At 34.6% G+C, this 27,495-nt stretch overlaps 1 protein-coding gene across 6 annotated transcripts in view; it reads right to left on the reverse strand.

The window, feature by feature from the left end:
- STXBP4 (syntaxin binding protein 4) overlaps window positions 1–27,495 on the reverse strand; it is a 137,600-nt gene that overhangs the window by 57,917 nt on the left and 52,188 nt on the right. For 5 of the 6 annotated variants that reach the window (XM_037491920.2, XM_054688983.1, XM_054688982.1 and 2 more), the window contains 3 exons: window positions 8,451–8,627; window positions 2,254–2,370; window positions 1,767–1,813 (listed from right to left, as the gene is read on the reverse strand). In XM_037491920.2, coding sequence (XP_037347817.1) covers window positions 1,767–1,813; window positions 2,254–2,370; window positions 8,451–8,627 — 341 coding nt within the window. Of the gene's footprint in view, window positions 1–1,766; window positions 1,814–2,253; window positions 2,371–8,450; window positions 8,628–24,329; window positions 25,854–27,495 lie in introns of those variants that run through there. The other variant, XM_054688986.1, reaches the window with a different exon arrangement.

Genomic DNA, 27,495 nt, shown 5'->3' on the forward strand with positions numbered 1-27,495 from the left:
TTCATTTATTAAATTGCTGTTTTCATAGTAAAGGGTAAAGTTTTCCTATGTTTCTGCAAGTGTACATTGCAAGGAGTGTACATTGCAAGGAGTCTAAGTACATTGCATAGCAGCTATTATGAGGAAAACATTGCTTTGAAAATGTATAAACAGGAATCTTTCTTTTATATGTCTTTTATATGTCATATATCAAAAAGACCATAAACTTGCAGTTTGAAATAAATCTTATTAGTATGTTTGTATCTCTTATTAAGAAACTTTAAATAGGAAACAAACTGAATAATAACAAAATCAAGGTATATTCTCCAAATAAATTTTTTTAGTATGTCTACTGAATGATAAAAAAGAAATTGATTGCATGAGGATGTTTTGTAAAATTTTGTTTACCATAAACATCTGATCCTGGGTTGAGATAGAACTTTAGCAGAATAGTGACTGTTATTCATAAACAGGATGCTTACAATTTCAAATTAATCTCACCTTTACAGAAATCCTGAGAAGGACAAAATAGGTGATGATTTCTACCTCAATTTTATTTATTTATTATTTTAAAAATATTTATTAATGCATACAAGAACTGGGATACAGGCCAGAGTTGTGAGGGGTGAGAAGATTTACCAGAAACAGAGTGAGGAACAGAACAGAAATATACTGCTGAGGGGAGCAGTGGGCAAGACAGGAAAGGTCTGCTGTGCCATGTGGGTAGCTCCCTGGCCAGGGATTGAACACATGCTGCAGTGGCTGCTTGACAGTGCTGCAGCTTAACCCCTTGCGCCACCAGGGAGGCCCTACCTCAATTTTAGAATACAGGTTCTCCCCACTATTTGAAAACAGAACAACCCTATGTAACCTTTCATAAGCCAAAATGGCATTAAAAGAAGAAATTAGTTTATATGGAAAACATTTTGAGAGTTCCCACACCCAAAAACTAAACTACCAAGTCATACCAAATAACACATAAAATCCAAAATAACATTAACATATAGAAAAAGCAGGAATGATGTGATAAATACACAGCCTACATAAAGTAGTTCCCCCGGGAGGGGCCGGATGATGGCACTCTCCCCGCTTTGGGTGTGCACTGCCTCCAAAACAGTTGTGGCAAAACCAATGCTGAACGCTATTTCTGTGTGTTTTCTTTGGTTGTCAAAGCAAAAATCCTCTGAATTTCTTTTGGTTAGCATAATCAGGTACTAATATGGGTCTTTCATGGAAGTGAAGTGGCATAATGAAAACTTTTGAGGGAAAAAAGAGGGGGGCACTTGCACTATGATACAATGACTGGCTACATACCTCCAAGAATTTTATTTGTGTAGATGAGCTCAAAACTAATGTGTCCTTCTATATCTTCCCATGAGACACTGAATAATAACACTGCAGCTCCAGTTAGATCCTTGATCCCAGCCAAGTAGCTAACCCACATGGCACAGCAGACCTTTCCTGTTTTACCTGCTGCTCCCCTCAGCTGTGTATTTTAGTAGTTCTTCCTGTTCTGCTTCCCACTCGGTCTCTGGTGAATCCTCTCACCTCCCGAGAGGATTCGTACCTCTGGCCTACACCCGTACCTCTGGCCTACACCCCAGCTCTTGTATACATAAATAAATAAAATAAATCTTTAAAAAAATAAGTTATTAAAAAAATAATGGTGTCCAATAGGAGTTATGTAGCATCTTAAAACTATTTAAGAAACTTTAGTATTTTAGTTACAATTACCAGATGAAAATGTAAGTGGTCATACTCTGCAGAACACATTTAAAGAATCTTACCTTAAATTTGATAAAGGAGCAGAACTATCAGAAAATACTTGAATAGCCTAGTGAAAAACAAGATAGTGAAAGAGATATGTAAGCTTGATGATTTTTTAAAAATGCTTTTTCTTAATAAATATTTATAACTTCTCATTGAATGAAAAGGTATTTCTGTTATGAGGAGGGAAAAGTTGCATAAACATGTAACTTTACTCAGAAATATAATATCCATAGAAGCATTTAAGTGTGACCATAATGTTTACATAGTATCAAAATTTTTAGGAAAACTTCATTAAAACATAATATACATTTGGTATAAAGTTATCTTGTCTCAATTATTTTTCTTCATCTGTATTTTCATTTTCTAGGGCATTTTAAATCTAAATCAGCTTTGAGCCCAGAGAATGTTTTACCAGCCACCAAACTCACTGCTATTTATCTGTAAGTCAGTCACCTATACAATTGTTAAAAATGGACAAAACATAATGTTCACAGGAGACTTTACCTCTACAAAATGAAGCAGCTTTTCCGTGGAAGCCTCAAAAGTTTTTCGAGCCATTTCTGATTTTCGCAATTGGCAGTCGAGAACTGTGATTCTCTTTCTTAACTCTTGAACACCTTCCTGAACAGACATCAAAAGAAATTTCATAAACATTTTTTTTGTTGTACATTAGTGGCTCCTATTTTGTTTTAATTAAATAATATGCAACAATACTGTATCATTTATTTTCTCTTATTGTACATCTCTTCTGATATGGGGGGGGAGCACTTTACTAATTGCAAACTTTAAGTGAAATTGTATATGGACACTACAGCTGCCTATAACTTTATTGATTCTTATAGTAAAATATATTTAAATTAGTTTATTGCATTTTTTGGGGGGAGAACAACATGATTTACCAGATACTGACAGAAACTTCAACCAAAAAATCCTTAATATAGGCACATCTATTTATTTATTTATAAAGATTTATTTACTTTTATACAAGATCTGGGGTATAGGCCAGAAGTGCAAGAGGGTGAGAGGATTCACCAGAGACAGAGCAGGAAGCAGAACAGGCAGACAACAGAAATACACTGCTGAGGGGAGCAGTGGGCAAGACAGGAGAGGTCTGCCGCACCATGTGGGATTTTCACATGACGCCAGGATTGAACCAGCACTGCGAACAGCTTCACAGCACAGCGCTCAACCCACTGAGCCACTGGGAAGGCCCTGCACATCTATTTAATGTACTATAGTCCAATGTAAAGCTGAGCTGGCAGGGAAGTAAAGGAATTCCATGAAAACAAGCAATAGCAATATTAAGTGAATATACTGGAGTAAGTTCACTGTGAAATAATTTGCTTTGAGGGTATATGCTGATCTCTTCAATGGACTACAGTTTGGGGTTTGATCAGCCACAAATGGCAAAAAGGAGTACACTAATAGTTGAAATAGGAAGAAATAAAACATCAAAAGGTAAACATGAATTTAATTTTGGCTGTGGTAGTGGGTAAAAAAAAAGTTTTTCCCAAATAATTTCTAACCACAAATCTCTCTCATGCAGATTTGAGGTGAGAATTTATATCACCTGTGTGGCCAATAAATTCATAAGCTGAAAATTTAGTTAAGTTGGTTGCAGGCTAGTAAAAGCAAACACAAACTTCTATGGAGAGATACTTTCTAAGTTCAGACCTCATATAATAACCACATATAATGTATCAAAATAGCATGAAATATAAAATTATGAATGAAAGCTAGCTAAAAGAAAAAATTACAGGGTCAGGCTTAGAGTGACAGCAGACATTGGAGTGATCAGATACATAAAATAAAGCAATTTTTAAGGTGTTTTAAATTTTTGAGAAGAAATGGAAAGCATAATAGAAGGATAAAAAACTATCAAAACAGATCCAGATTATATAAAAATAAGTCTTAAAAATAAAAATTTAATCATAATTACAATAGATACTCTATTGATTAATTATATAATTAGATACAGTTGAAAAGAGAACAGGTGAATTGGAAGACAGAGGAAAAGAAATTCTTCAAAATGGAGTAGAAAGAGAAGCAGAAAACATGAAAGGAGAAGAAGAATTAAGAGAAAAGAAGCAAAAGAAGATTCAGTATTCATCCTGTTTGAATTATGTAATAGAGACCAGAAAGAGAAGTAGTTCAGAATAACAGTCTATGGTTTTCCAGAGATGACAAAATATATTGTTCATAGATCAGGAAGCTCAATGAATCTTAGGCAAAATAAATAAAAATAAGGCAATGCATGACTCATCATAGTCAAACTGTGGAATGCTGAAGATACAAAAATCTTAAAAACATCTAGAAAGTAACAACAGATTGCAAACAAATGACAGATTGACAACTGATATTACAACATTGAATAAAAACACTGGAAAAAAATTAAATGTCAGCTTAACATTCTAAATGTAGCAAAAATGTACTTCAAAAACAGGAGTTTAATAAAGATGTTTTCAGACAAACAAAAAACAGAAAAAATTTATTACCAATAAATCACACCTAACAAATTTTTAAAATATGTACTTTGGAAGGAAATAAATATTGCAAGAAGGCCTGAGTGCAAGGATGGATGTTAAACAAAGAAAATGGCAAATGTGAGAGTCTATATAAACAAAGGTTGACTGCAAAAAAATAAGGGGAAATGGAATCTAATTTATGGTATTTAACGTCAAGAAAAAAGTAAACTACTGGGCCTCCCCGATGGCAGTTGAGCGCTGGGTTGCGAAGCTGCCTGCAGCCTCTGCAGCGCTGGTTTGATCCCCGGCCGCCGGGCAAGGGTCCCACATGGCGCACAGACCTCTCCTGCCAGGCCCGCTGCTCCCCTCAGCAGTGTACTTTGGTCCTTCTGCCTGTTCTGCTCCCCGCTCTGGCTCTGGTGAATTCTCTCACCCTCCCGCGTGTCTGACTGTACCCAGTGTGTGTATAAACAAAAATAAATAAACAAACAAACAAATAAATAAATAAATAAAAGTAAAATACTGACAAAAAGAGAAATTAAATAGGAAGAGATGATTGGATTTATATTCTAAAGTGCTTATAATATTGATAAGACATGGAATACTAGTGATTAGTTTTATACTCTAAGGTAAAAGAGTGTCGCAAATTTTTAGGATAATCCTTAAAACTCAGAATATATAACTTCTAAGACAGCAATAGGAAATAGATTGGGGAAGGCAATTCAAGAGAAATCTGCATCAATTTAAAAAGAGAAAAAAAGGGATAAATAAAATGTACAAAGCAAGAATATGGAATCGAAGCCAAGGACAATAGCTGATAAGAGTTTAATTGGAAAGTTTTTTCCAATTAAAGGTCCAAAATTAATAAGAATGGGGGGAATATCTAGTTACATGCAGTTTACCACATACACAATTACCATATTAGGACACTATAATGTTGAATATAAAAGGATAAAAAAATAGGTTAAAAACTAAAAGAAGCTGGTGTAATTATTTTCATATCAATCAAAAATAAGCACTAAGGGGGAAAAAAGATTGCCATATCAAAGAATCATAACATTTTCATAAAAGGATAACAATGTAATTCCAAGTTTTTATGCAGTCAAAACCTTACTTCAGAAAATATAATGAAAAATTAAAAAAAGAAACAATAAGTGAAATATTAACATATTTTGCCAACAAAAAAATTAATAACTAGTGAAGAGTTGAACCCCACCATAATGACTTTTGTCTACTGGACTATATCAAACAACACATCAAACAATAGCCGAATTCTCTGTAAGCTCACTTTGAACATCTGTATACACTGGTCAGATAATGGAGTTATAAAACCACCATGAAAAAATTATGCATTTGTTATCTTATAGATTAGATTTTCTTACCACAATGCAAGTAACCTTTCTGTGCCTCACTAGTGTTTACAAATTAAGTCTCAATCTTAAATATGTAAGGTCTTCTCAAATTAATCTACATATATAATGTATTTCTAGTAAAAACTCTAATAGGTCTATTTTCTTTAGGTAGAATTTACAGGTTGAATTCTAAAATACATAAGAAGTTCAAACGGCCATGTCGTCAACATATTTTTAAGGAAAATAACTAGACATCAAGACTTACTATAAAATGCAGCATATATTTGCAAATAAACTAACAAACCAATGAAAGAATAGAGACCCCCTCAAAAAAGAGCGACACACGTGAAAATTTTTAAATGTGACAGAGCTGATTTTGTAGATTAATTAGAAGAGGCACAAAGCAAATTGTAATAGTATCTAATATATGGTATTCAAAGTAAAAAAATGGAATAAATTATTGACAAAAGTAGACATTTTGGGCCTCCCCGGTGGCGCAGCGGTTGAGCGCTGGGTTGCGAAGCTGCCCGCGGCCTCGGAGGCGCCGGTTCGATCCCCAGCTGCTCCCCGGCCACCGGAGGAGGGTCCCACATGGCGCGCAGACCTCTCCTGCCGCCCGCTGCTCCCCTCAGCAGTGTACTTCGGTCCTTCTGCCTGCTCTGCTCCCGGCTCTGGCTCTGGCTCTGGTGAATTCTCTCACCCTCCCGCACTTCTGACTGTACCCAGTGCATGTATAAACAAAATCAAACAAATAAATAAATAAAACATGCCTCTATTTTAAAAAAAAAAAAAAAAGTAGACATTTCGCTGGGATAGTTTTTCATTTAGAATTTTAAAAAAAGACAATGAAATGGATCTCTGCTTCATACAATGCCACAAAACCAATAACAGAAGGAACAAAACTTAAAATCTTTTAGAGGCAAGTATAAAGTATACTTCTAAAAAGACACACGAGAGAAAAGACTGGGAAGTGATTACATGAAAATTAAGAATACCTGTTCATTTTAACATACAGAGAAATGGTAAACCATATATTTAGGAGATTTTCATAACAAATATAATATAGGATGAGTACCCACACATATGAACAATCACTACAGATCAATATGAAAAAGCAATCCAATGGAAGAGGGTTGACAGATATGAGGAGGCATTTCACAAAAACAAATACCTAATAAATATATGAATATATGCTTATCTGACTATCTGGGATGAGATAAAGCCTTGGCTCATATAACATTTGGGGTGTAATGAAACCCACCAGGGCTGATTTCAATCTACCAACCTGATGTTACTGCACATGTGTTGAGAAGAGATGCACTCAACACCACAGCATGTCAGTGACTCAAAGTCATTAGTAAGCAGGGAAATTCAAATTTCAAATTCAAAATGAGATGTATTTATCACACCTACCAGATTGGCAAAAATTAGAAGTAAAAGAAAACAAAGTGTCAGCAAGGATGTGCAGTAAATAGTAATTCTCATTTATTATTGGTGGGAGTAAAAATTGGTTCCAAACTTTCAAACACAACTGTTTTTCAGCCAGGACTGAGAAGACAGAATTACAAATAACCTATGCTTTAAAAAATGGAACACTGGGGCCTTGCTGGTGGCACAAGTGGTTAAGTCTCAGCACAATGAAGCTATCAGCAGTCACTGCAGCATAAGTTCGATTCCCAGCCAGGGAGCTAACCCACATGGCACAGCAGACCTCTCTTGTCTTGCCTGCTGCTCCCCTCAGCAGTGTTTTTCAGTAGATCCACCTTTTCTGCTCCCCACTCTGTCTCTGGTGAATCCTCTCACCACCTCCACCCCGAACCTCTGGCCTACATCCCAGCTCTTGCATGCATAAATAAATAAAATAAATCTTTAAAAAAAAGGACTATCCTGGGCCTCTCTGGTGGGTGCAGCGGGTTAAGTGTAGTGCTGTGGGACTGTCCGCAGCCTATGCAGTGCAGGTTGGATTCCCAGCCAGCCAGGAAGAGACCCACATGGCGTGGGAGACCTCTCCTCTCACCCGCTGTTCCCCTTGGCAGTGTTTTTGGTCGTCTGCCTGTACTGCTCCCCACTCTGTCTCTGGTGAATTCTCTCATCCTCTCGAGCCTCTGACCTGTACCCCAGTTTTTGTATAAATAAATAAATCTTTAAAAAGTAATAAAATAAAAAAAAAGGAATATCAAACACCTATTATGTTCATAAATGAGTTGTAAGAAGTTATAAAATATACATTTCAATTTCTTTAATTTGGTGAGTAAAAATGTATGTTATATATTTTATTTTTGAAGACTATAATGAATATAGTACACACATAGAAAAAAAATCGCGGATTCATCTTAAGTTCTCACTGTCTTCTGAAAAGCATTCAGCATTTTGCTATTGAACTGGAGACTGGATTAGTACATCTTACATTAAAAAAAAAAAAAAAAAAAAAACCTAAATTCAAACTCAGTTTCTTTCCATTAATTATCTCAAGCCTTGGGCAAAAATTACTTAACTTTCACACTTCCTGGAATGCTCTAATCAAAGAGTAAAATCCATCCCCAGGCTCTCCTCCTCTTATCCCCACAAGACAAGTCAGAAACTTTAGAAACAAAGGGGGGAAAACCAATGTCATCAATTAAATGGCAAATAATTCCAAGACTTAATGTTGACCAGTGATGCACACAAATTGGGGGTACATGCTTTTTCCACTCCAAAGCTATCTGAATAAAGGGAGGCTCACCACCTTCACATTAGCCCCATCACAACACATCATCCTATCATTGAATAATAGAAGACAAACACTGACCTAGTTTAGAAGTGCAGATGAAAAGAAAATGAAAACAGGATACATGACAACGGCAAGGAAACCATGGTAACGACGAGAGAGGACTGTTTTGCTTACTTTATTTTGGTCAGAATAATCAGCAAGCTGAGCCTTTAGCTCTGTAATCTCGGCCTCTAACAGACGGATCACTTCTTCATAGTCCATTTCCATCCCGTGGGCCTGTCTCTGTGCAGCTTCTGCGAGATGAATTCGGCTTCGCAGGGCTCTTGTTTCTTCAACTACAGCTTTGGTTTCCTAAAGATTTCAAAATTAAATGTCATTGCAAGAAAAACATATAGAGAGTAGTTTAGTGGTTAAACAAAATATTTCTCTTCCTCTGGAAGTCATAATTCCAAAACTTAATTGATATACATCTGTTCCTCACATCTTAATTTGAAAATTAACATTCATTGTTATTTTATTATGCAGGGTAGCTGCCTGATCTTACTTTTCCTTTATTGATTTCATGGATAATTTTCAGTGTGGAATCTCCAACTTCACATGCCTACCATAATGCTTTGAAAATAAAGGAAGGAGCAGAGAACTGAAAACAGAGAACAGGAGAACAGGAGTTGGGTTCAAAGTATAAAACCAGTAGTCTTCCACAAAAATCAAGTAGTCAGTGAGGCTGATGTTCGAGGAAGGCCAGGCAGTTTTATCAGATAGTGCTGGGACACTAAGGGTGCTGTGGGGCTTCTCTTTGGTTCAAGTCCCAGGGGTCAAAGCTTATTCTCAGACACCAGTCTAACTGCCACTTCTCCCTTTGATTTAAGCCAAAATGTAGAACTCAGTTGCAAAATATACAGTTATTTCTGCAAGATGCAATGTTTATAACACATTTTTTAAAATATGTCTCAGAGGATTTATTTTTCTTTCCTCTTTTAACCTTTGAACAACATTGAGAGAAAGGTCTTGTTAAAAAGTATTTTATACATAATCAAGAATCAGAGAGTATATATAACCTGTCCAACGATAGTCATGCCAAAATTGAAACAGCCTCACTCCCACATCAATGATCTCTTCACCATTTAGTCTGATGCTAGATGAAGAAAAAAACAATATACTAACAACATTCTTGACCTCTGGAAGTAGATAGGGTGGCCAAAACCATTTGCTTTCTTACAATATGCCTTAACACTGGTTAGTGATAGTCCCCCAGGACACCAATATAATTTAACAAGAAAGTTATATCATAAGCCATTTCTTTTCCTTCATTTGATGAGAAATCTTTTTTCTCAGCAATGGAACTTTCTGCTCCAATTGCTATGGCTAATATTCAACTATTGCTATTATAATTTTCTTGGAGTTATTATAGGGCATTTGCTTTTGTGTGAGCCTAAAAATCGTTCAAAGGAAATGGAGGGTTAGGAATATGAATGCATTATTCTTAAGGGTAAATTTTTATTTATACATTCAATACTATTTACTAAAACTTGATAGGCGCCAGATTCTGCTTTAGGTACTGAGAATAGAGTACTAAAAAAAATAGACAAAAAGTCCTTTCTCCTGGCCTCCAAAATTTACACTCCAGTTTGGGGAGATGGGCAGTAAATAGGAATTATCAGTGAAGATCTTACTGAGCAGGAATGTGATCAGAGAACTGCAGGAAGGATGGAGCCATAAGAGTTCCCAAGGAGGAGTTTTCTGGCCAGAGGGAACAAGCTGTGCAAAGGCCCTGAGTTGGGATTTCCTTTTGCATCTTCAGAAAACAGCAAGGAGACCAATGCAGCAGAAGAAGAGTAGTAGGGAACAGGTAGAGGGCAGTAGGAGGACATGGAGGAAAGCAGTTTCAGGATTAAGAAGCAGGCATGGGATAGGGGTGGGGGTGGGGTGACAGATCATAAGAGGCTTTGTAGGCCATTATAGGGGCTTTGGTTTTACTCTGGATGATGTGAAAAGGAATTGGAGGGTTTTGAATACAGAAGTGATATGATCTGACTTAAAATTTAAGTACTGCTATGTTGAAAGTAAATATAAAGGGTGGGCAATGATGGAACAGGAAGAAAAGAAAGGAGGCAAGGAAAGAGTAAATGTGACTTGGCCAAGAGTGACAGTGTTAGAGGTGGTATGAAGTAGTTAGATTCTAAATGTAGTTTGAAAGTAGAGTTAACAGGATAGTTTATCATCATTAACAAGCTTCACTTAGACTATATCCAGACAATTAAGCTATGTGCTAAAAAAATACAATCAAATATATACCTTCCCCTTTATGACTCTTAGAATATTAGATTGACAAAGGAATACTACTCAGCTATCAAAAAGGCAAACTCTTGTCATTTATAGCAACATGGATGGAGCTGGAAAGGATTATGCTAAGTGTAGTAAGTCAGGAGAAAGAGAAATACAGGATGGTGTCCCTTATATAGGAAATATACAGAAAACAAAGGGTCAGATAAAGCCAAAGTTAGAACTAACCCTAGAAAGTTGACTATAGAACTGAGGCTCCCAGAAGGGAAGGTGAAGGGACAAGAGCAAGGTGGAAAGGGAGCACAATGGACTATGGTAGAGGGCTATGGGATTCTTGGCGGTGCTATGATATAGTAACAGCACCAGAGAGGGGAGAGCCTACACTTCTAATGCACAAACAGTGATATAAGCCAATGTTACGTCAATTATAAAAAAGTGTAAACAAGAGAAGAGAGCAAGAAGCAATGTCATATATATGAGAAATGACATTAGAACAATTTTGACTAGAGTAGAAGGGATTAAAAAAGTCTAGGGGGAGGGAGAGAAAGGACAAGGCTCTGGTAGAAATGGATGATAGGGGAGTTTATATCTGAAGGACACATCAAAGCCTTCTGAGCAGAAATAGATACAGGGAAACAGTGTTTTAGAAAGCTAGGTCTTGCAGCAGGATGTAGGATGGGGAGATGGCCCACAAACTACCTACTATATCCTTGATTCAAATAAATATTTCTGTACTTTTTTAAGTAATTGCCCTATATTAAAATGATACTTTTGGTAAAGTGTACTTTTTAATGCGTTTAGAAAGTATCCTTTTATTATGAGTGAAAGCACCCAAAATAATTTGGAGAAATAAACATCTGGTCCATCACATCAATCTCTTCAGCCCAGCTGAGTCATAGAGTCACCAATGTCACACCTGGGTCAACCGCACATTAGACAATTGCTGTGCATATAAAAGGCAGTATCTTAGCATGTGCAGGCACAACTGTCTTACATGGATCAACTCAGTTAAACTACCCACTGCTGGGTGATGTATATTTATTATCCATCTTCACTTAATAGATAGGAAACTATAGACAGAAAGGTGAAGTAACTTGCTCAGAATCACAAACCTATAAGTGGGTGAGCTAGGACTTGAACCCAGGCAGTCTAGTTACAAAGCTTAGCTGCAATGCAAAGCTTCATTATACTCTTGGCTACTATACTACAGTCTCTCCAACTGCATAAAATGTTTTCTAAAAGTCACCTGTAGATGACAGTATCATCGATGCTCAGTCCTGCATGAGCTTAGGATGTGGCCATCACAATTGTGGGTCTGCTACTCCTAGGCAGCCTATTCGGCCACCATTTTGTCACCTAAACAAGGTCAAAATGGCCCGGCCAGTTAGGAACAGGAGCCCAAACCCTTAAGCCCTTCAGATCAAACAAGAGCACAAAGCTGGATCACACTGGGAAGGTTATGCATCACAAGGTATGTCCAGAACTCCCGGGGGTGCTGAGGACCGATGCATAACATGTGCATTAGGATGTATGTCCAGAATGCCCAGGTGGCTGAGGACCAATGTATAACATATACTCGCGATTTATACATCACGAGGTATGATTGGAAATGCCTGGGGGGCCTAGGACCGATGTATAACAAGGGTCCCCAGAAGCTGATCAGTGGAGCACCTTGTTGATAAGATTAGAACCATCGCTGGGGATTAGGGTGTATCATCAAGTAGATTAGAAGTGCCTGGAGGGCAAACTCACAATCCCTAATCTTCTATACCCTTCCCCTTTCTTTAATCTCCTTAATCTCCTTACAATCAATTACATGTGTCAATAAAAGGGCCAGGATCTTGCTCTTCAGCAGCATCCTGCATTATGTAGCCTGCTTCACCTCTCCCGTTTGTCAGTGTGGTGTTGTCCGACGCAACACACAATATCCTCAAACACATCTGAGACTGCTATACCATTCCCCATTTTCCATTCAATCAAAAAAAATATATTGTGTCTGAAGAGAAAGAGGAGCAGAGAATTCCCCATAGCTGCAATAATCTGATGACTTGTCTCCTCCACACTCACTTCCTGCACTTTTACACTTACATAAAAAAGAACTCTTTTATTTTTTGTTCAAAGAATATGTGTTCATTAAATGAAGAATCTGGGTGGAATTTATGTAGCTATTGTACACTGATAGTAAGACAGCATGAAATACAGTTAGTTGGGTGATAAAAATACATTGGTTTTGATGCTGAATAAATTCATGCAATTTTTTTTTTAGTAAATGTCTAACTGTCAGGTTGGTAAATGTGACCCCTTAGCAAAGTTCTAGACCAACTCCGACAGAATGGCTGTTGAAAAGATTAGTGCATCGAAATGATGACTCTTAGAGAAAATAGTAAAGAAAAGATAGCAGCGGTGTGCTGTATTTAACAATACATGATCACATAAATCCAATTTTTTCTCTTCCTCCCGACTACCTTCTAATAAATAACTGTAAAGCCTCCTATGCCAGTAACAACTGAGCCAAATTTTTCTCAATAGCTCACCATGAGTCTGAAATCTCAGCGGGGTAAATGCTGCAACCAGTTCACTGATTTACTTTGACTAGGTAGTGATTAATTCACTTTAGAAAGTTAGAAATAAAAAGGAAACTAAAATGAAATAGGCCAAAAAAACCAACATAAACATTATGCTTTGTAATACCGAGCAGAAGCAAATGTACTAGAAGAGAATCCTGAATTATGAAGGAAAATCTCTAACAATTTTCTTTTTTTTTTTATTTTTATTTTTCTTATAGATTTGTGATTCTGAACAAGTTACTTCGCCTTTCTGTCTATGGTTTCCTATCTATTAAGTGAAGATGGATAATAAATATGCATCACCCAGCAGTGGGTAGTTTAACTGAGTTGATCCATGTAAGACAGTTGTGCCTGCACATGCTAAGATACTGCCTTTTATATGCATAGCAATTGTCTAATGTGCAGTTGACCCAGGTGTGACACTGGTGACTCTATGACTCAGCTGGGCTGAAGAGATTGATGTGATGGACTAGATGTTTATTTCTCCGAATTATTATGGGTGCTTTCACTCATAATAAAAGGATACTTTCTAAACTAAGAAAATGCTTTCAACTAGTTCTGTCCCATTGTTAAAATGAAGATTTTCCAACTCGCTCTTCACATGCATCTTCAGAAAAGACTGAACAGAAGACAATATGCGGTGTGTACCCACACAAAGCACTTTTTCTCACAAGGCAACATGACATAGAGTTAAAAAAAAAAAAAAGGCATTTGATGAGCTACACCTAGGTCAGGATTCTAGATTTGTGCTGTTTCCACTTTCTGGCTATGTAAGTCTTTAAGATTCAGTTGGTTCATATGTAAACTGGGAAATAACAGTATCTATTTTATAAAATCAAAACAGCCCTCACAAGAGGTTAAAGTCATGATTACAGTTCTTGGTACAGTTTTTGCCCCTGTCCTTTATTGCTTCTGAAAAATATACAATCACCTATGCCATTTGAGAACTAGACTAACTTATTAAGGGCTCTCCTGGGGCACTCAAGTAGTTACATGAGTTACTGAACTTTAGAAAAGTTGTTTAGAAACAAAATGTGCTTGCCTTTTTTTTTTTCATATAAGCAACGGTCATGTAAAACCTTTCGTTTTCCAGTTGTGACTCTTAACAGCTCCTTACAGCAGAAGGAAAAAGAACTGACTGCAGTTCACATTTGTAATTAGACTAACACATCCACTTTACCAACTTCGACGTCCTGTAATTTTTATCAGTAAATCTTTCAAAATGTCAATGGTTGACAGGAGAAAAAGGAGACTGCAAAAAGATATATGTTTTAGTGTAATGTAACTTATGCCACAAACCCAAAATAATACTTTCTTATCAGCTTCCTACAACCACTCATTGGAAAACCTTTCTTGGTGTTGGCCCCATTTTAACTTGTGAAAAAGTTTAAGGGTTACCGTAGGATGGAGGCTGTTGATAAAAAAGCATTTAAAAGTAAGTTATATCTAGTTTCCTTAATTTACATGTTGGATTTATTAATATGTTCAATATTTCTCTCAGTGGATGATCTCAAAGTAATTCACAGATATTTATAAAAGAATCTATAACTCATCCTTTAAGCATAGATGTACTGGGGGAAAAAATCCACAGAACTAAATTTATCTAAGCCTCTGATAAGTACATGCTCCTTTCTTTTTTTACTTCCCTCTATGTACACATGTAGCCCGCTACTCCACCTCCCTACCTAACCAGTTATTAAGCACCGGGAAGTTTCCCTTATGATATATTTCCAGTCATTTTAAAATTTCCATTCTTTCCGCCACATTGTTGATTTATATCTTTATCACCTCATGCTTATGTGCTATGAAAATCATGTAAGTGATCACCCTGCCTGCTATGTTCTTCACTATAATGTATTCTGTGTACCTCTAAAGATCAATTTTCCTAAAATATTGCTTAATTCCATCTTATATAACAAACCTAAGTACATGGTACATAATAAATACATCCTCAATCTCCATACTTCAAGGTTCTTCACTAACTTGTTCTAAATCAATCTTTCCAGCATCAGCACATTTAACACTCTTACATGATTACCATACTCAAAAATCATACTCAGACACACCAAATTTCCCAGACTAAACTCTCGCACCTCTAAGACAAAGATGCTTTAGGTCACGTTATTCCTTCTATGAGGTGAGTAAGTTTTTCTCCTTTTTCTTCATCCAGTTTTCATGTATGTTTCAAAATATACTTCAGATTTTACTTCTCTTTCCAGACCACTTTAAGCTTATGAAGATTTTCCTTCCTTTTATCTTCTATAATATCTATTATCTATAACTAATCACATATTATGTAGTATCTCCTAATGTGATTTTGGGCTTTTGCTAAAATACTAAATATTTTACTATATAACTTTCTAATGCTAAAGGGTTCTGACTACCCAAATTAAAACACAAGTTGTCTGAGGCTGAGAAAAAGCCTATCTAATATGCACAGGTGCTCCACTTAACACAAATATGAGCTTTAACTGAATTTACAAACAGTGAAAAATGACTATTTTGTTTTTCATATATAATAACTGCCTTGGGGAACTTTATTAGGTAAGATGTTTTCATAGGGAAGATCTTCATAATAGCTTTCAATTTTATGGGAATATTAGAAATATATTTCATTTAAATAATTATAATAACTACCATAAACCATGCTATGAAAAATACCACATAATGAAAAGCAAAACATTTATTGTATTCTATATGTAAATTTAAAATATAATTTTATAATATTTATCAAGCTATATGGAATGAAGAAAATACCAAGTTATTCTCTACTGTGGTTGATAATTTTATTTCTTGATTTTTCACAAAGTAGATTTAAACATATAAAGATTTTAAAATAATGCACAGTAGTTTATATTTCCTTAAAAATTATAGTTTTCCAACTGCTTTCAAGGCCTATAATCATAAAGGTTCTTTCCAAGCCTATCCATATCTCTGATTCTATGATTTATGTGGTGACATTTTTTGTAGTGTGTAGAAATGATAGCTATCGGTAAAGCCAAGAATAAAGATTCTCCTTAACTTGTATGAAAAAGTAAAATTCTCACTTATCAAAGGAAGATTTGGTTAAGCTTTTTGGAGAAAAAGCAGGTCAATCAAAATATATTTAGCTCTAATTAACCCTCACAAGGGCTATCAACTTCTTTACCTGCAGCTGTTTCATTTTCCAAGAGATACAAAATTGATTTCTGCCTCTGAACATCAAAGAACAATTTTCAATCTACTTTTATAAACAGAAACCCCTAATCAAAGACAGATGCACAAGTACACCTATCTGATACATTTTACAATGTGAAATTTTTCACATTATAAAATAGTTAAAATCCTGCATTGGCAATGTATTTAAACCTGAATGTGACAAAAAATGTTGACATAAAAGAAAAAAAAATATTTTTCTGTTTCTCCAATTCTGGTAAAAATTTACGAAAGAGAAAAATTACAGTATTTATAAATTTCTTTCATAATTGGAATTTAACCTATTTAATCAAAACCTGGCACAACTTAAAAGCTACTTTTCTAGTTATTAAACATGTAGAATTCATCTGAAGTAAAGGAATTCTGGCTTCAAAACAAATATATTCCCTCCAAATTATCCTTCATGATTTAATTCAACTGGAATCAAAATATATCAACTTTTGTTTGTCCTGGAGAACTTGACCAAGAATTCTAAATATGAATATAGATATAATAAGATCTGAATAGTAAATAAAAGTTTAAGTTGGCTTGGAAGAAAAAAATCAGTGAAAACTAGTAAGCAAAGTTTGAGAAAAAAGAAGGCAGGAAGGCAGGAAGGACAGCAAGGAGGGAGGGGGTCACAAAGCTTATCTAAAGCTATAATAGTTGGTACTTGTCAAAGACTTAGACGAAACATTCATTTGCTCAATAAATATTTACTGACAAAGCAACCTGAAAGACCAGATACCTCCAAATAGATGCTACATTATGTAAGAATTTAATCTATGATAGTGGAGGTAACAAAAAACTAAGTGGTTGTGACAATCAACAATGTGAGAAAAAAGTGTGAAGTACATGCCCCAAGTGGGTACCATACACCAAACAACATAATTTCTCAGATGGCTCAAGGTCAGACAGACATGGGAGAACATAGGTAAATATATATATCTGAAATCTGGGTAGGAAAGAACATTTAAAAAACTATATAAAAATGGGTGAATTCACAAAAATATTTGACAATACAAAAACAACTGTATTTAAAAACTTTGAAAAATAAGAAAGGCAGTTCAGATATAGGGAAACATATTTGGAACAATAAGAGTGTTGATACTTACAATGTAAAGAGATCTTATAAAATGATGGCCAAGGAAAGGGAAGTCAATTATTAAGAATACAAGTGAGGTGAAGAAGAAGAAGCAAGAGTGGGAGAGAAAGAGATAATGGTCAGGAGTAATAGCACTTCACTGGCAATCGATCAGGAAATCCACTAACTTTAATACTGAAGAAGAATCAGGGTAGAAGTCACAATTTAATGTGAAACCTATGGGCACAGAAATCTCTGGTATCTAATATGGATGACAATGAATTAAAGTACAATATTTTCAAACAGGTTGATTTATTTAAATAGTATAGGGTATGTCTAGAGAAGTATTGTGTTCAATCTAAAACAGTTTCAGAATAAATCATATAACATAATGTCATGAGTCCCATCTTGAGGTAAGAGCGCTAAAAGTATTTCTCACATAGCAAGCTGCCAAGGTAAAAGTTTTATAGTATCCATTGCCTTATCACTACTTCCTCCTTGGGTAAGATTTACTAGTTTGTCAGCCAAAATAATACATATTGCTCTTACATTAAGAAACATAAAATGTTTGGCATCTACATAGATGTTTAAAATACACCCTGAAAGGTGATCTCTTAGCAACTGACTAATGGAATTTTAGAGATCTATATTCATTTGCTATATTCATTCATTCAGTGTTAGTTAAATGAATAAAATTATAGTAATGTTTACTTCAGTGTACAAACATGCTGTGACAACCTACCAACTATAGGCCACTAACTCTGAAGTGTTTTCTAGGAAGTCATGATTTCGGTCTATTTTTCTTATTAGACTGAGAATTCCTTGAACAGGGTATGTCTAGCTTTTCCAATACATCCAAAAAATTAAAAGAACATTTAATAAATGTTCCTTAAATTCCTATATCAAGCCTTCCATGTAAGTCACTACAGGCATGTGTGAAACAATGGATAAAAAGGGTGTTGAAAGTGGTCCTGAAAAGGAGTGGCTCACCGTATGGAATCTGGGCCCCCAACATCAGTTCTAACTTAGCCAAGGTACCACATAAAATACCATAATGAATCAAAGTGGAAGGTTTCTATGAAGAGTCAGATCACTGTCCTTCCAAATTCCTCCAGCATTGAAAATTCTGTAATTCTAACTAAACTAACACAATTAAAATGGTTCTACAGTATCAACAGGATAATGAAACTTTTTTTCAGAATTCTTAAGATAGTAGATTTTTTTTTACATGAATAAGAAACAACTATTTGGAAATGGGGGTTCTGGCACAGACATCTTTGTTTGCCAATACTTGCTTAGAATCCTACATTCACCTCCAGTGAGTCACTAGGAATGGCTGGTGTCTGTGCAGACAGGAATGCCAACTGAGGTGTCCTCATTTTCCATTTCCAAACAAGCTCTCTTTAACTTAGGTAGTTTCTTAGGCAAAATATTACATCTGAGAATACATGGTATTGAATTAATGTTTAAAAATAAATCCAAGTATGCTTAATAAGTTTCTCCATACAGATTGCTATCACTATAGTTTTGTAATTTCTTTTCTCAACTAGTTTTTTTTCTTTCAAGAAAATTTCATGATTAATAGTTGATTATACAAACTTGTAAGAAATCATATGGCTAGGACTCCAGTACACTTCACTTAGTGCTGCCAGTGGTTACATCTTTCTTGCATTACTAGAGTGTAATATTACAACCAGGAAACTTCTGCTGACCTTAATCAGATCCCACCAGTTTTATATGCATTCAGCAATAAAAAGGAGTCATCTATGAATATACAACCTGGATGGATCCCAAGGTAATTATGCTTAGTGAAAAGAGCCAAAAGTAAAAAGTACTACACAGTATGATAACATTTATGCAACAGTCTTGAAATGACAAAATCGTAGAGATAGAGAAAAGATCGGAGGTTGAGGGTGTAAAGGGAGGTGGGGAAAGGGAGAGGTGTGCCTGTAAGAGAGCAGCAGGAGGGATCCTGTGTAGAGGGGTTTCAACAGAAAATAAGCTGACAATCTGAAGTCACAAATGATTTTTTTGAAACGGAAACATAGGAGCACCCTTTTAGAACAGAAAAAAACTGACAAATCAAATATATGTACCTTCTCTTCTTTTTCCCTTGAAAGATGAGATTGGCATCTTAGACTATCTACTAGTGCTAAACTGAAATACTATAAAAATTTCAGAACACAAGGAAGAATAAAAAGGGAGTGGAAACTCATGTCAATTCTAAAAATTACAGGCTTTACTATTTAATAAATGCACAAAGGAAAACAATCTCTAAAAATGTGAAAATGTGAATTCTTTAGTAATCACATAGTACTGTTGTTTCTCTTAGATATATTTAATCTGTTTTTAAAGTTCCCTTTGTTGCCTCACCCATAAACCAAGTTGCACATGGCAACTGCACCAGCTGTAACCAAGTTCATATTAACCTCAGTTGTCCATAGAGGATCCTATGCTGATTTCACCTTACATTTCCGCCTCCTTCATGCCGTCTTCAAGCATTTAACTCAACCTTAGCACAGGTGAGGCCAACTACAGCTGGGTTTATTTGAACCCAGAGAAGTTGCCAAATGAACAATTTCCCATGTTTCTTTAGGGCAAAGACTGGTTCCGACAAGCTAAATATTTTGGCTTTGGATTGTTCACCAATTCATTGCTGCCTTAGGTCATAAGACTATGCTGAAAGAAACTTTAAAAACAACTTAAGTGTGAGAGTAAGTTTTAGAAAGTTGTTGATCAAAGAAAGTTGCTAGAAGAACGGCCCATACCTGTTAAAAGTTGTTAGAACTTGAAGAAAAAAAACAAGAAGTATAATTTCATAGGGAACTGTACTCATGGTTTTAAATAAAGCTGGGTTATTCTGTACTGCCCAAAAGTTTACCAAAGTACTTAGATTTTAGAGAACAGTACAGACAATTCTATACAAAACAGCAAGTATTCTAGTAGCCAACTCTGGTTGAAAAAACAATGTACATCAGACCCTGATGGTGAAAAAGGATTCCTTCCTAACGTTCCTTTTTCTTTGCTCTATTTTCCTTTCCTCCATTCTCCCTTTTAGTTTTTCATTGCTTTCCTATTTGGGGGGTCATCAGGCCAAAGAAAGGTAAATTAATTTCCATAATTTAAAACCAGCTAATGTACCTTCAAAAGGGAAGAATACTCTGTTTTTAGGATCAGACCACTATCTTAAAATAATTCAATTATGAGTTTATAAGTGAGTGAACAAAGGGTATCAAATTGTGTTCGCTTCTTCATTTGGAAGCAATGGTAACCATCATTGTAAAATAAAATGAAAGTTAATTTAGTAGTTTTAATAGTTACCTACATATTTAAAAAGATTTATATGGTGTCATTATTAATTCTGAACTGCTTTCATGTTAGTATCTTCAAAAAGTTACAAAGAAAGGGGAAGAAATTTTACAAAATTTCATATAACTTAAGTTTCTGGCTTTTAAAAAATTTTAAAAGAAGTTACACATGCTCTCAATTGTAATTTTTAAATGATCTTTTTCTAATTGTGAAAAAATAATCTTTGGAAAAACACAGAGGTAACATTTTCATTAAAGCATAGAAACTCTTTCATTAACAGTCTGCATGCATGGAGGTTTCTCAAAATATTAAAAATAGATCTACCATAAGATCCAGAAATTCTACTCTGGGGGAATCTAGTTTAAGAATGCAAAAACACTAAATTGAAAGGATATATGCATTCCTGCTTTCACTGCAAGACTATTTACAATAGCCAAGGTATGGAAACAACATAACTGCCCAACAACAGATGAGTGGATAAAGAACATGGGGTGTGTGTGTGTGTGTGTGTGTGTGTGTACATATGCAATGGAATACTACTCAGTGATTAAAAAAGATGAAAACTTGTGATTTGTGACAACATGGATGGAAGTGGAGGGGATTATGTTAAGCTACAAATACTGGATAATTTCACTCATGAGAAATATTAGGGGAAAAACCAAAGGAACAGACAAAACTAAACCAAAACAAACCCTAGAAATCTGACTGCAGAATTGAGGCTACCAGAGGGGGGAATAAAGGGGGAGGGGCCCAGTGAATTGTGGTGTAAGATTATGGATATTTTGGTGGTGGGTGTGGTGTGGTAAGAGTCATGAGAAGACCTGTGAACCTATCCTCTAAATCATATACAGCGTTGTAAACCAATGTTAGCTTAACAAAAAATAATGCAATTTTAAAAATAATAATAAAAGGCAGGATGGGGGAAAAATCTCTATTTGTATCACTGGAAGCCTCTTAAAGAGAATGATATTCTACATACATTAAGAGAAGCTAAATGGTGTACATATAGAAAACATTTTAATAAAAGGAGAGTTTTAACATTGATTTATAGTGGTATATTTTTGTATTTTAACTGCAAGTGTTTCTGAAATGAATAGTTGTACCAGTATACATGTGATTTTGTATAAACAGACATATAGATATATTCTTGATTATTTTTGCTAAACTGAAAAATATACATTAATCTATTCATTAGAAAACCTTTACATCTCTTTTCTGTTTGGTTAAATGTTATTTCAACCTCTTAGTCACCAAGTTACAAAGTCTTCACTGCTTTCTCTGATTTTTACTAAACATTTTGTTATTGGTTCTATTCTCTCCTGGCATCTTTCATACAAACCCCCTTGATACATGTGTTAAAATTCCACTGACACTACCCACTTAACTCCCTCATTGCCTATTATCTGGACAAGTACTTCTCAAATTTTAAGATACATATAAATCACCTAAGGACTGATTCAGCAGGTCTGGGGTAGGACCTGAGACAAAATTTAAAGCAAATTCCAGGTGTTGCTGACATTCCTTGTCCTGTACCACTTTTCGAGTAGCAAAGGTGTTCTAGATCTGCAGCTATATGTGGCTAATGAACAAGTGAAATATAGCTAGTTGACTGAAGGAGTGAATTTTTTATTTAATTTGCATTAAAATTTAAAAACTTAAGTATAAAATATTTTTCCATTACACAAAAGTTTATTACGGTAAAACTATATTTCATGTTATTAATCATTGCATCACTTAAGATATTACTGCTGAACTACATAGTATTTATGTCAGGCATGCGGGTCATTAGAGCAGTATACATTAATATAACTTATCTTGTTACTGCCAATGAATTAATTTAAAAAGTCTTTTTACACACCAATGTAACACTGTGCTTATCGGAATATTTTATGCAAACAGCATGGGTTACAATAATACTCATGTAAATCATAATTGGAAATATTTATTTTTATTAGAATATAATTAAATTTATTCTTTTGCATTTAGAAGGGTAGGTATGTAAAAGTTTTAATTAAAAATGAAGACATTGATACACAATAAAGTGGAGATGAATCAATTAGTAATATAACAAGATAATAAAAAGAGACTAGAAGAAGGCGTGTTACAAAATTCCCTATGAATGCAATTGCAATTTACAAAACTGTTTGCTATGCAAATTTTTTTAAACATATAACAGATGAGCAGTATTAACAGTCATTTCTGCAAGCTGCATGGTGAATTTGTTAAAAATTATTCCTTTAGTCAAACAAGAACGAAAGAAATAAACTATCTGAAATCAGAAGCAAATGTTCCTCTGTAGCACTGGCCAGCTATTAAATTGCTTAGCTTTTCTGAGCAAAAGAATAAGCCATTTTTAGATAGACAGTAATTTTTGTTAAATAATAATAATAAAAAGTTAGAAGAGATATTTTATGAAACTGAAAGGTCTTCAGTTAAGTGACAAAACAATGTACACAGAATACAAGAACTTTCTAACAATATCAATGATCAATTGACTCAAAATTTGAAAACCTCCAAGTACCTTTCTTCGATTTTAGACGAGTCCTGTGACATAAGAACTATTACCCATTCATGCTCCAGGCATGCACTGTCTTAAAGGACTTCTAAATTTACAAGCTGTCAATCTGCAATCTACAAAAATTAAACTTGTGGTGTAGATATTAATTCTTTCACATTTGTCAAAAAAGGGTTTCAGCTTGATAATGAAGAAAAAATTTTTCTTATCATAACTGATCATGATCCAACTACGTTACGTTGGATCCAAAACTTGAATTTATTGACATTTTCAAACAAGAGACTAATGTTTTCTTTACTGTTTCATTCTACTGTTTGATACAAATTGAAAATATATGTGCTTAGTTTTCTGAGGCTGCTTGTATGGCTGACTTCATGGATATAGCCATTAACATTGTTCAGGATATATGTGCAATTTTTATGACTTTTCATTAGTTACAAGACAGTTAACATAATGATTCTGTATTTGTTAATGCACAAACAAAAGGAATGCTTGCCTTTTGTTTGTCCTTTTGCCCTCTTTTATCAATAAAGATAAAAGAATTCAGCATAATTTCTGTTTTATCATTGATACCACACTAGATATGAATGAGCTAAATCAGAAGTTCCAAGGAACAGGAAAACTTATTTTTGAAATGAGACAAGTGTAAATTATACTAATAATGAAATAAATTATAACATCAGTAAATTATAATAATTTTACATATTTCTACCATAAAACAGTATGTAGATTTTAATTACTGAGAGCATTATATAAATTATAGTTTATATAAACATATAAATTACATAGTTTAAAAAAACTAAAAAGCTTTTGGAGTATGCTTAGTTGATACTGATAAATTTTAGAGTTGCTTTCAATATCTGTATTATACTTGATGTTAATAATATTGTGTTGGCAAGAATTAGTGATTTGCTTAACTTGATGTAGTTTTGAAATGATTTTGCTTCAAAGACAAAAACTTCTAAAAACTATGACACAGTTTTGTCAATATGGATATAAATATTAAAAGAAAAATGATTTTCAGTATTTAATTCAGTTACTGGAAACCTTAAAGTATATTTGGAACATTTATGTGTATGAGTTCACATTTTTAACTATAAAACATTTGGAACATTTGGGTGTATGAGTTCACATTTTGAACTATAAAAACTAAACACAGACCCAGTATTTCCAATGGAAATTTAGTGCACAAAGTAAGATGTGCTGTAAGTAAAATAACACTGGACTTCAAAGATGTAGTATGAGAAAAGAATGTAAAAATATCTCATCAATGAATATTTTATATTATTCCAAGTTAAAATGTTATTCTTGATATAGTGCACTAAATTAGACTTAAAATAATTTTATCTATTTCTTTTTACTTCAAAAACCTGTGGCTACTAGAAAATTAACAATACATACATAAGTGACTTAATTACATTCTATCAGACAGTGCTGATCTCAACTATTAAAGTCTCTTGTATGAACTTCAGTTACTTCCAAGATACTGTTAGATTAATCTTCATAAAATATAGACATTCTTCATTCATCTCTTCATCCACTCATCATATACCTACTGACTACTTATTCTGTGTCAGTAGTTTTTCTAAGATAAATTAAAGGAGAAATAAAAGATAGCTGCCCTCAAACAGCTTACCCTCCAGTGGGGGATACAGATAAAGGGTAAAAACACAAGTATGTAAATTGCAAGGAAACAATCAGCAATACCAAAAGTGTTCACATTTAGTGTGGGTTGGGTGTTAGTGGGGTGATAGTGCAGGGTGGTGAGAGGGTTTGGAGAAGTAGTTGGAGAGGGGTGGTGGGAAGAGTAGTAACAGCTGAGGTCATCATAGTAAGGTGATCATAGGGCGGCAGATCAAGTAGGATCTTATAGCCTTTCACACATGTAGGATTTTAGCTTTAATTCTGAGTTAGATGAAAAGTACTAGAATGTTCTAGCTTAAATTTTAAAAGGCTGTTTCTCTGTTCAGGTTAGATTAAATGGGACTGGGGCAAGGGTAAGAGCAGGATGAGCTGGTAATTACAATAAATGCAGGAGATGATGGTGACTTAGGCCAGTGATGAAAGTGGTGAGAAGTGATAGAATTTTATATATATATATATATATATATATATATATATATGGCCAAGAGATTGGGGTCAGATTGTAGGTGGAGTTGATAAGTTGTGTTCCCTTATCAAATATCTTCAGTGGCAGTCCACTATCTAAAATCTCAGACTGATATTCAAGTGCCTATATACTTTGGGCCCAAGCAAACCCTTCACCCCCATGTCATTTACCAACACTTTCAGCTGTCCATGTTTTCCTACATTCTTGGGCTTTTTATGATGGTGATGAAAAATAATACATCTCAAAACAGCATGTTTGACAATTTTAGGCTCTTAAACTCTCAAGTCTTATGAACAAACTACATAATAGACATCACATTTTTATACACAAAGATAAAAAACATTTAAACAAATAATAGTGAAGTTAGTATACAAAAGAAGGCTTACTTAACTCTACTGACAGGACTTTCCCTTTCATTCATTGATTTTCATGCCATATCCTCTGGAATGTTCTTCCCTTTCTATCACCAGTTCACGTGTCAACTTCTCAACTAAAATTATTTTCTCAGCCAGATTTAGGTTTTTCTCCTCTGAATCTGTGGTTAAAACAGATCATTTCCACCTCTTTTCAGCACTTAGTATCTTCTTGTTTCCTCTACTATTTATAATAATGACCATAAAAGTTAATATATGTTGACTGCTTACTATTTATCCATACAATGCATATTATTTAATACTTCGTACACTCCTGTGAAGGATCATGTTATCAAAGTTGTTTCATCCTTGAGGAGACTGAGGCTTAAAAAGGTAAAGAAGTAGTTCCTCCAATGACAAGAGCAAGTAAGAGGCAGGGTAGGGGCATAAACCTACATGGACCTAACTCCAAAGCCCATTATCTATTACACTACTCCTTATGTTAATCCAACCGTCATGACACGAGATTTTTTATTCTGCTCATTTTTTCTCAAATATGTCCCATCTCTTCCTACTGAATCTTGTTAAATTATGATACATATTAGTGTCATATTACTTATTCAGGCAGACCTGACCTTCCTTAACAACAGAAACTAATCCAGCCAGACAAATAAATATAGGAGGGCCTCATGTGGAAAGACTAGGTATTGCAGAAAAAGAAAGCAAAACGCATTTCCCTTTAGATTCACATCTCAATTACCCTTAATGTAATTATTATTTATCAATATGCTTGATACTCTAAAGTTTTTAAGTTCCAAGCATTTAGGAGATTAGAACATTTTAATCAAATGTAGAAAAAGCTCCATACTCTAAGTTATTCAACATGTAAAAATTAACAAAGAAGAATTTCAAATGTCTACTTTGGGGATGCAAAGAACCTAAAATGTATAAAAAGGCTTGGCCATATAAACTGATGCAGGCATTGAAGATGCAGAATTAAAAGATTTAAAAAGGCACACCAAGACACAAAAAATGGGGTCTGAAAATTGGCTAAAAATTAGAGGGCTTATGAAAACTTTTTATTTGGCAATAAGGCAAACATATATAAGAGTTGCAAGAATAGAAAGAGAACAAAGAATTATTCTCATACTCTTTGCCTAGATTTACTTAACTCACCAGTCACCCTTTTGTCAACATGTTTGTAAGTAAGAAATAAAACACTCTTGTAAACCACTGATATTTAGAGGTTATTGTTGCTGAGATTTTGCATATTCTACATCCCTCTCAAACATGTATATACACATGTTTACATATGTGTGTACATATGTCTACATACACATATACACACAATTTATAACTTACCCATTTGAGAGTAAGTTACATAATGGGCCTTTACCTTCCAAATCTTTATTATATCTTAAATATAAGGATATTCTATTATATAACCATGGCAAATTTACAGAATTTAAGTAATTTAACTTTGATTCAATACTTTAATCAATCATCTATATTCCAGCTTCCTCAATTGACCCAATAATGTCATTTATTGCATTTCTCCATCACATCACAGGATCCAAGCTAGGGTCAGGCATTCTGTTTTCATCTCTTCATCCTCTTTTAATCTGGACAATTTTGTTGCCTTCCTTTCCACTATTATTTTTACCCCCTATGGCACTGACATTTCTGAAGAATACAGCCCCCTACACACACACACACACACCCCATTTGTAAAAACATGAAACTGTCCTTCATTTCAGTATTGTCTGATGCCTCCTTATGGTCAGATCTAGGTTTACACATTCTCAGCCATGATACTAGACAGGT

Source organism: Talpa occidentalis, unplaced genomic scaffold (assembly GCF_014898055.3).
Source record: "Talpa occidentalis isolate TD23 unplaced genomic scaffold, MPIMG_talOcc4v2.1 talOcc4.7, whole genome shotgun sequence".
Lineage (NCBI taxonomy): Eukaryota > Metazoa > Chordata > Mammalia > Eulipotyphla > Talpidae > Talpa > Talpa occidentalis.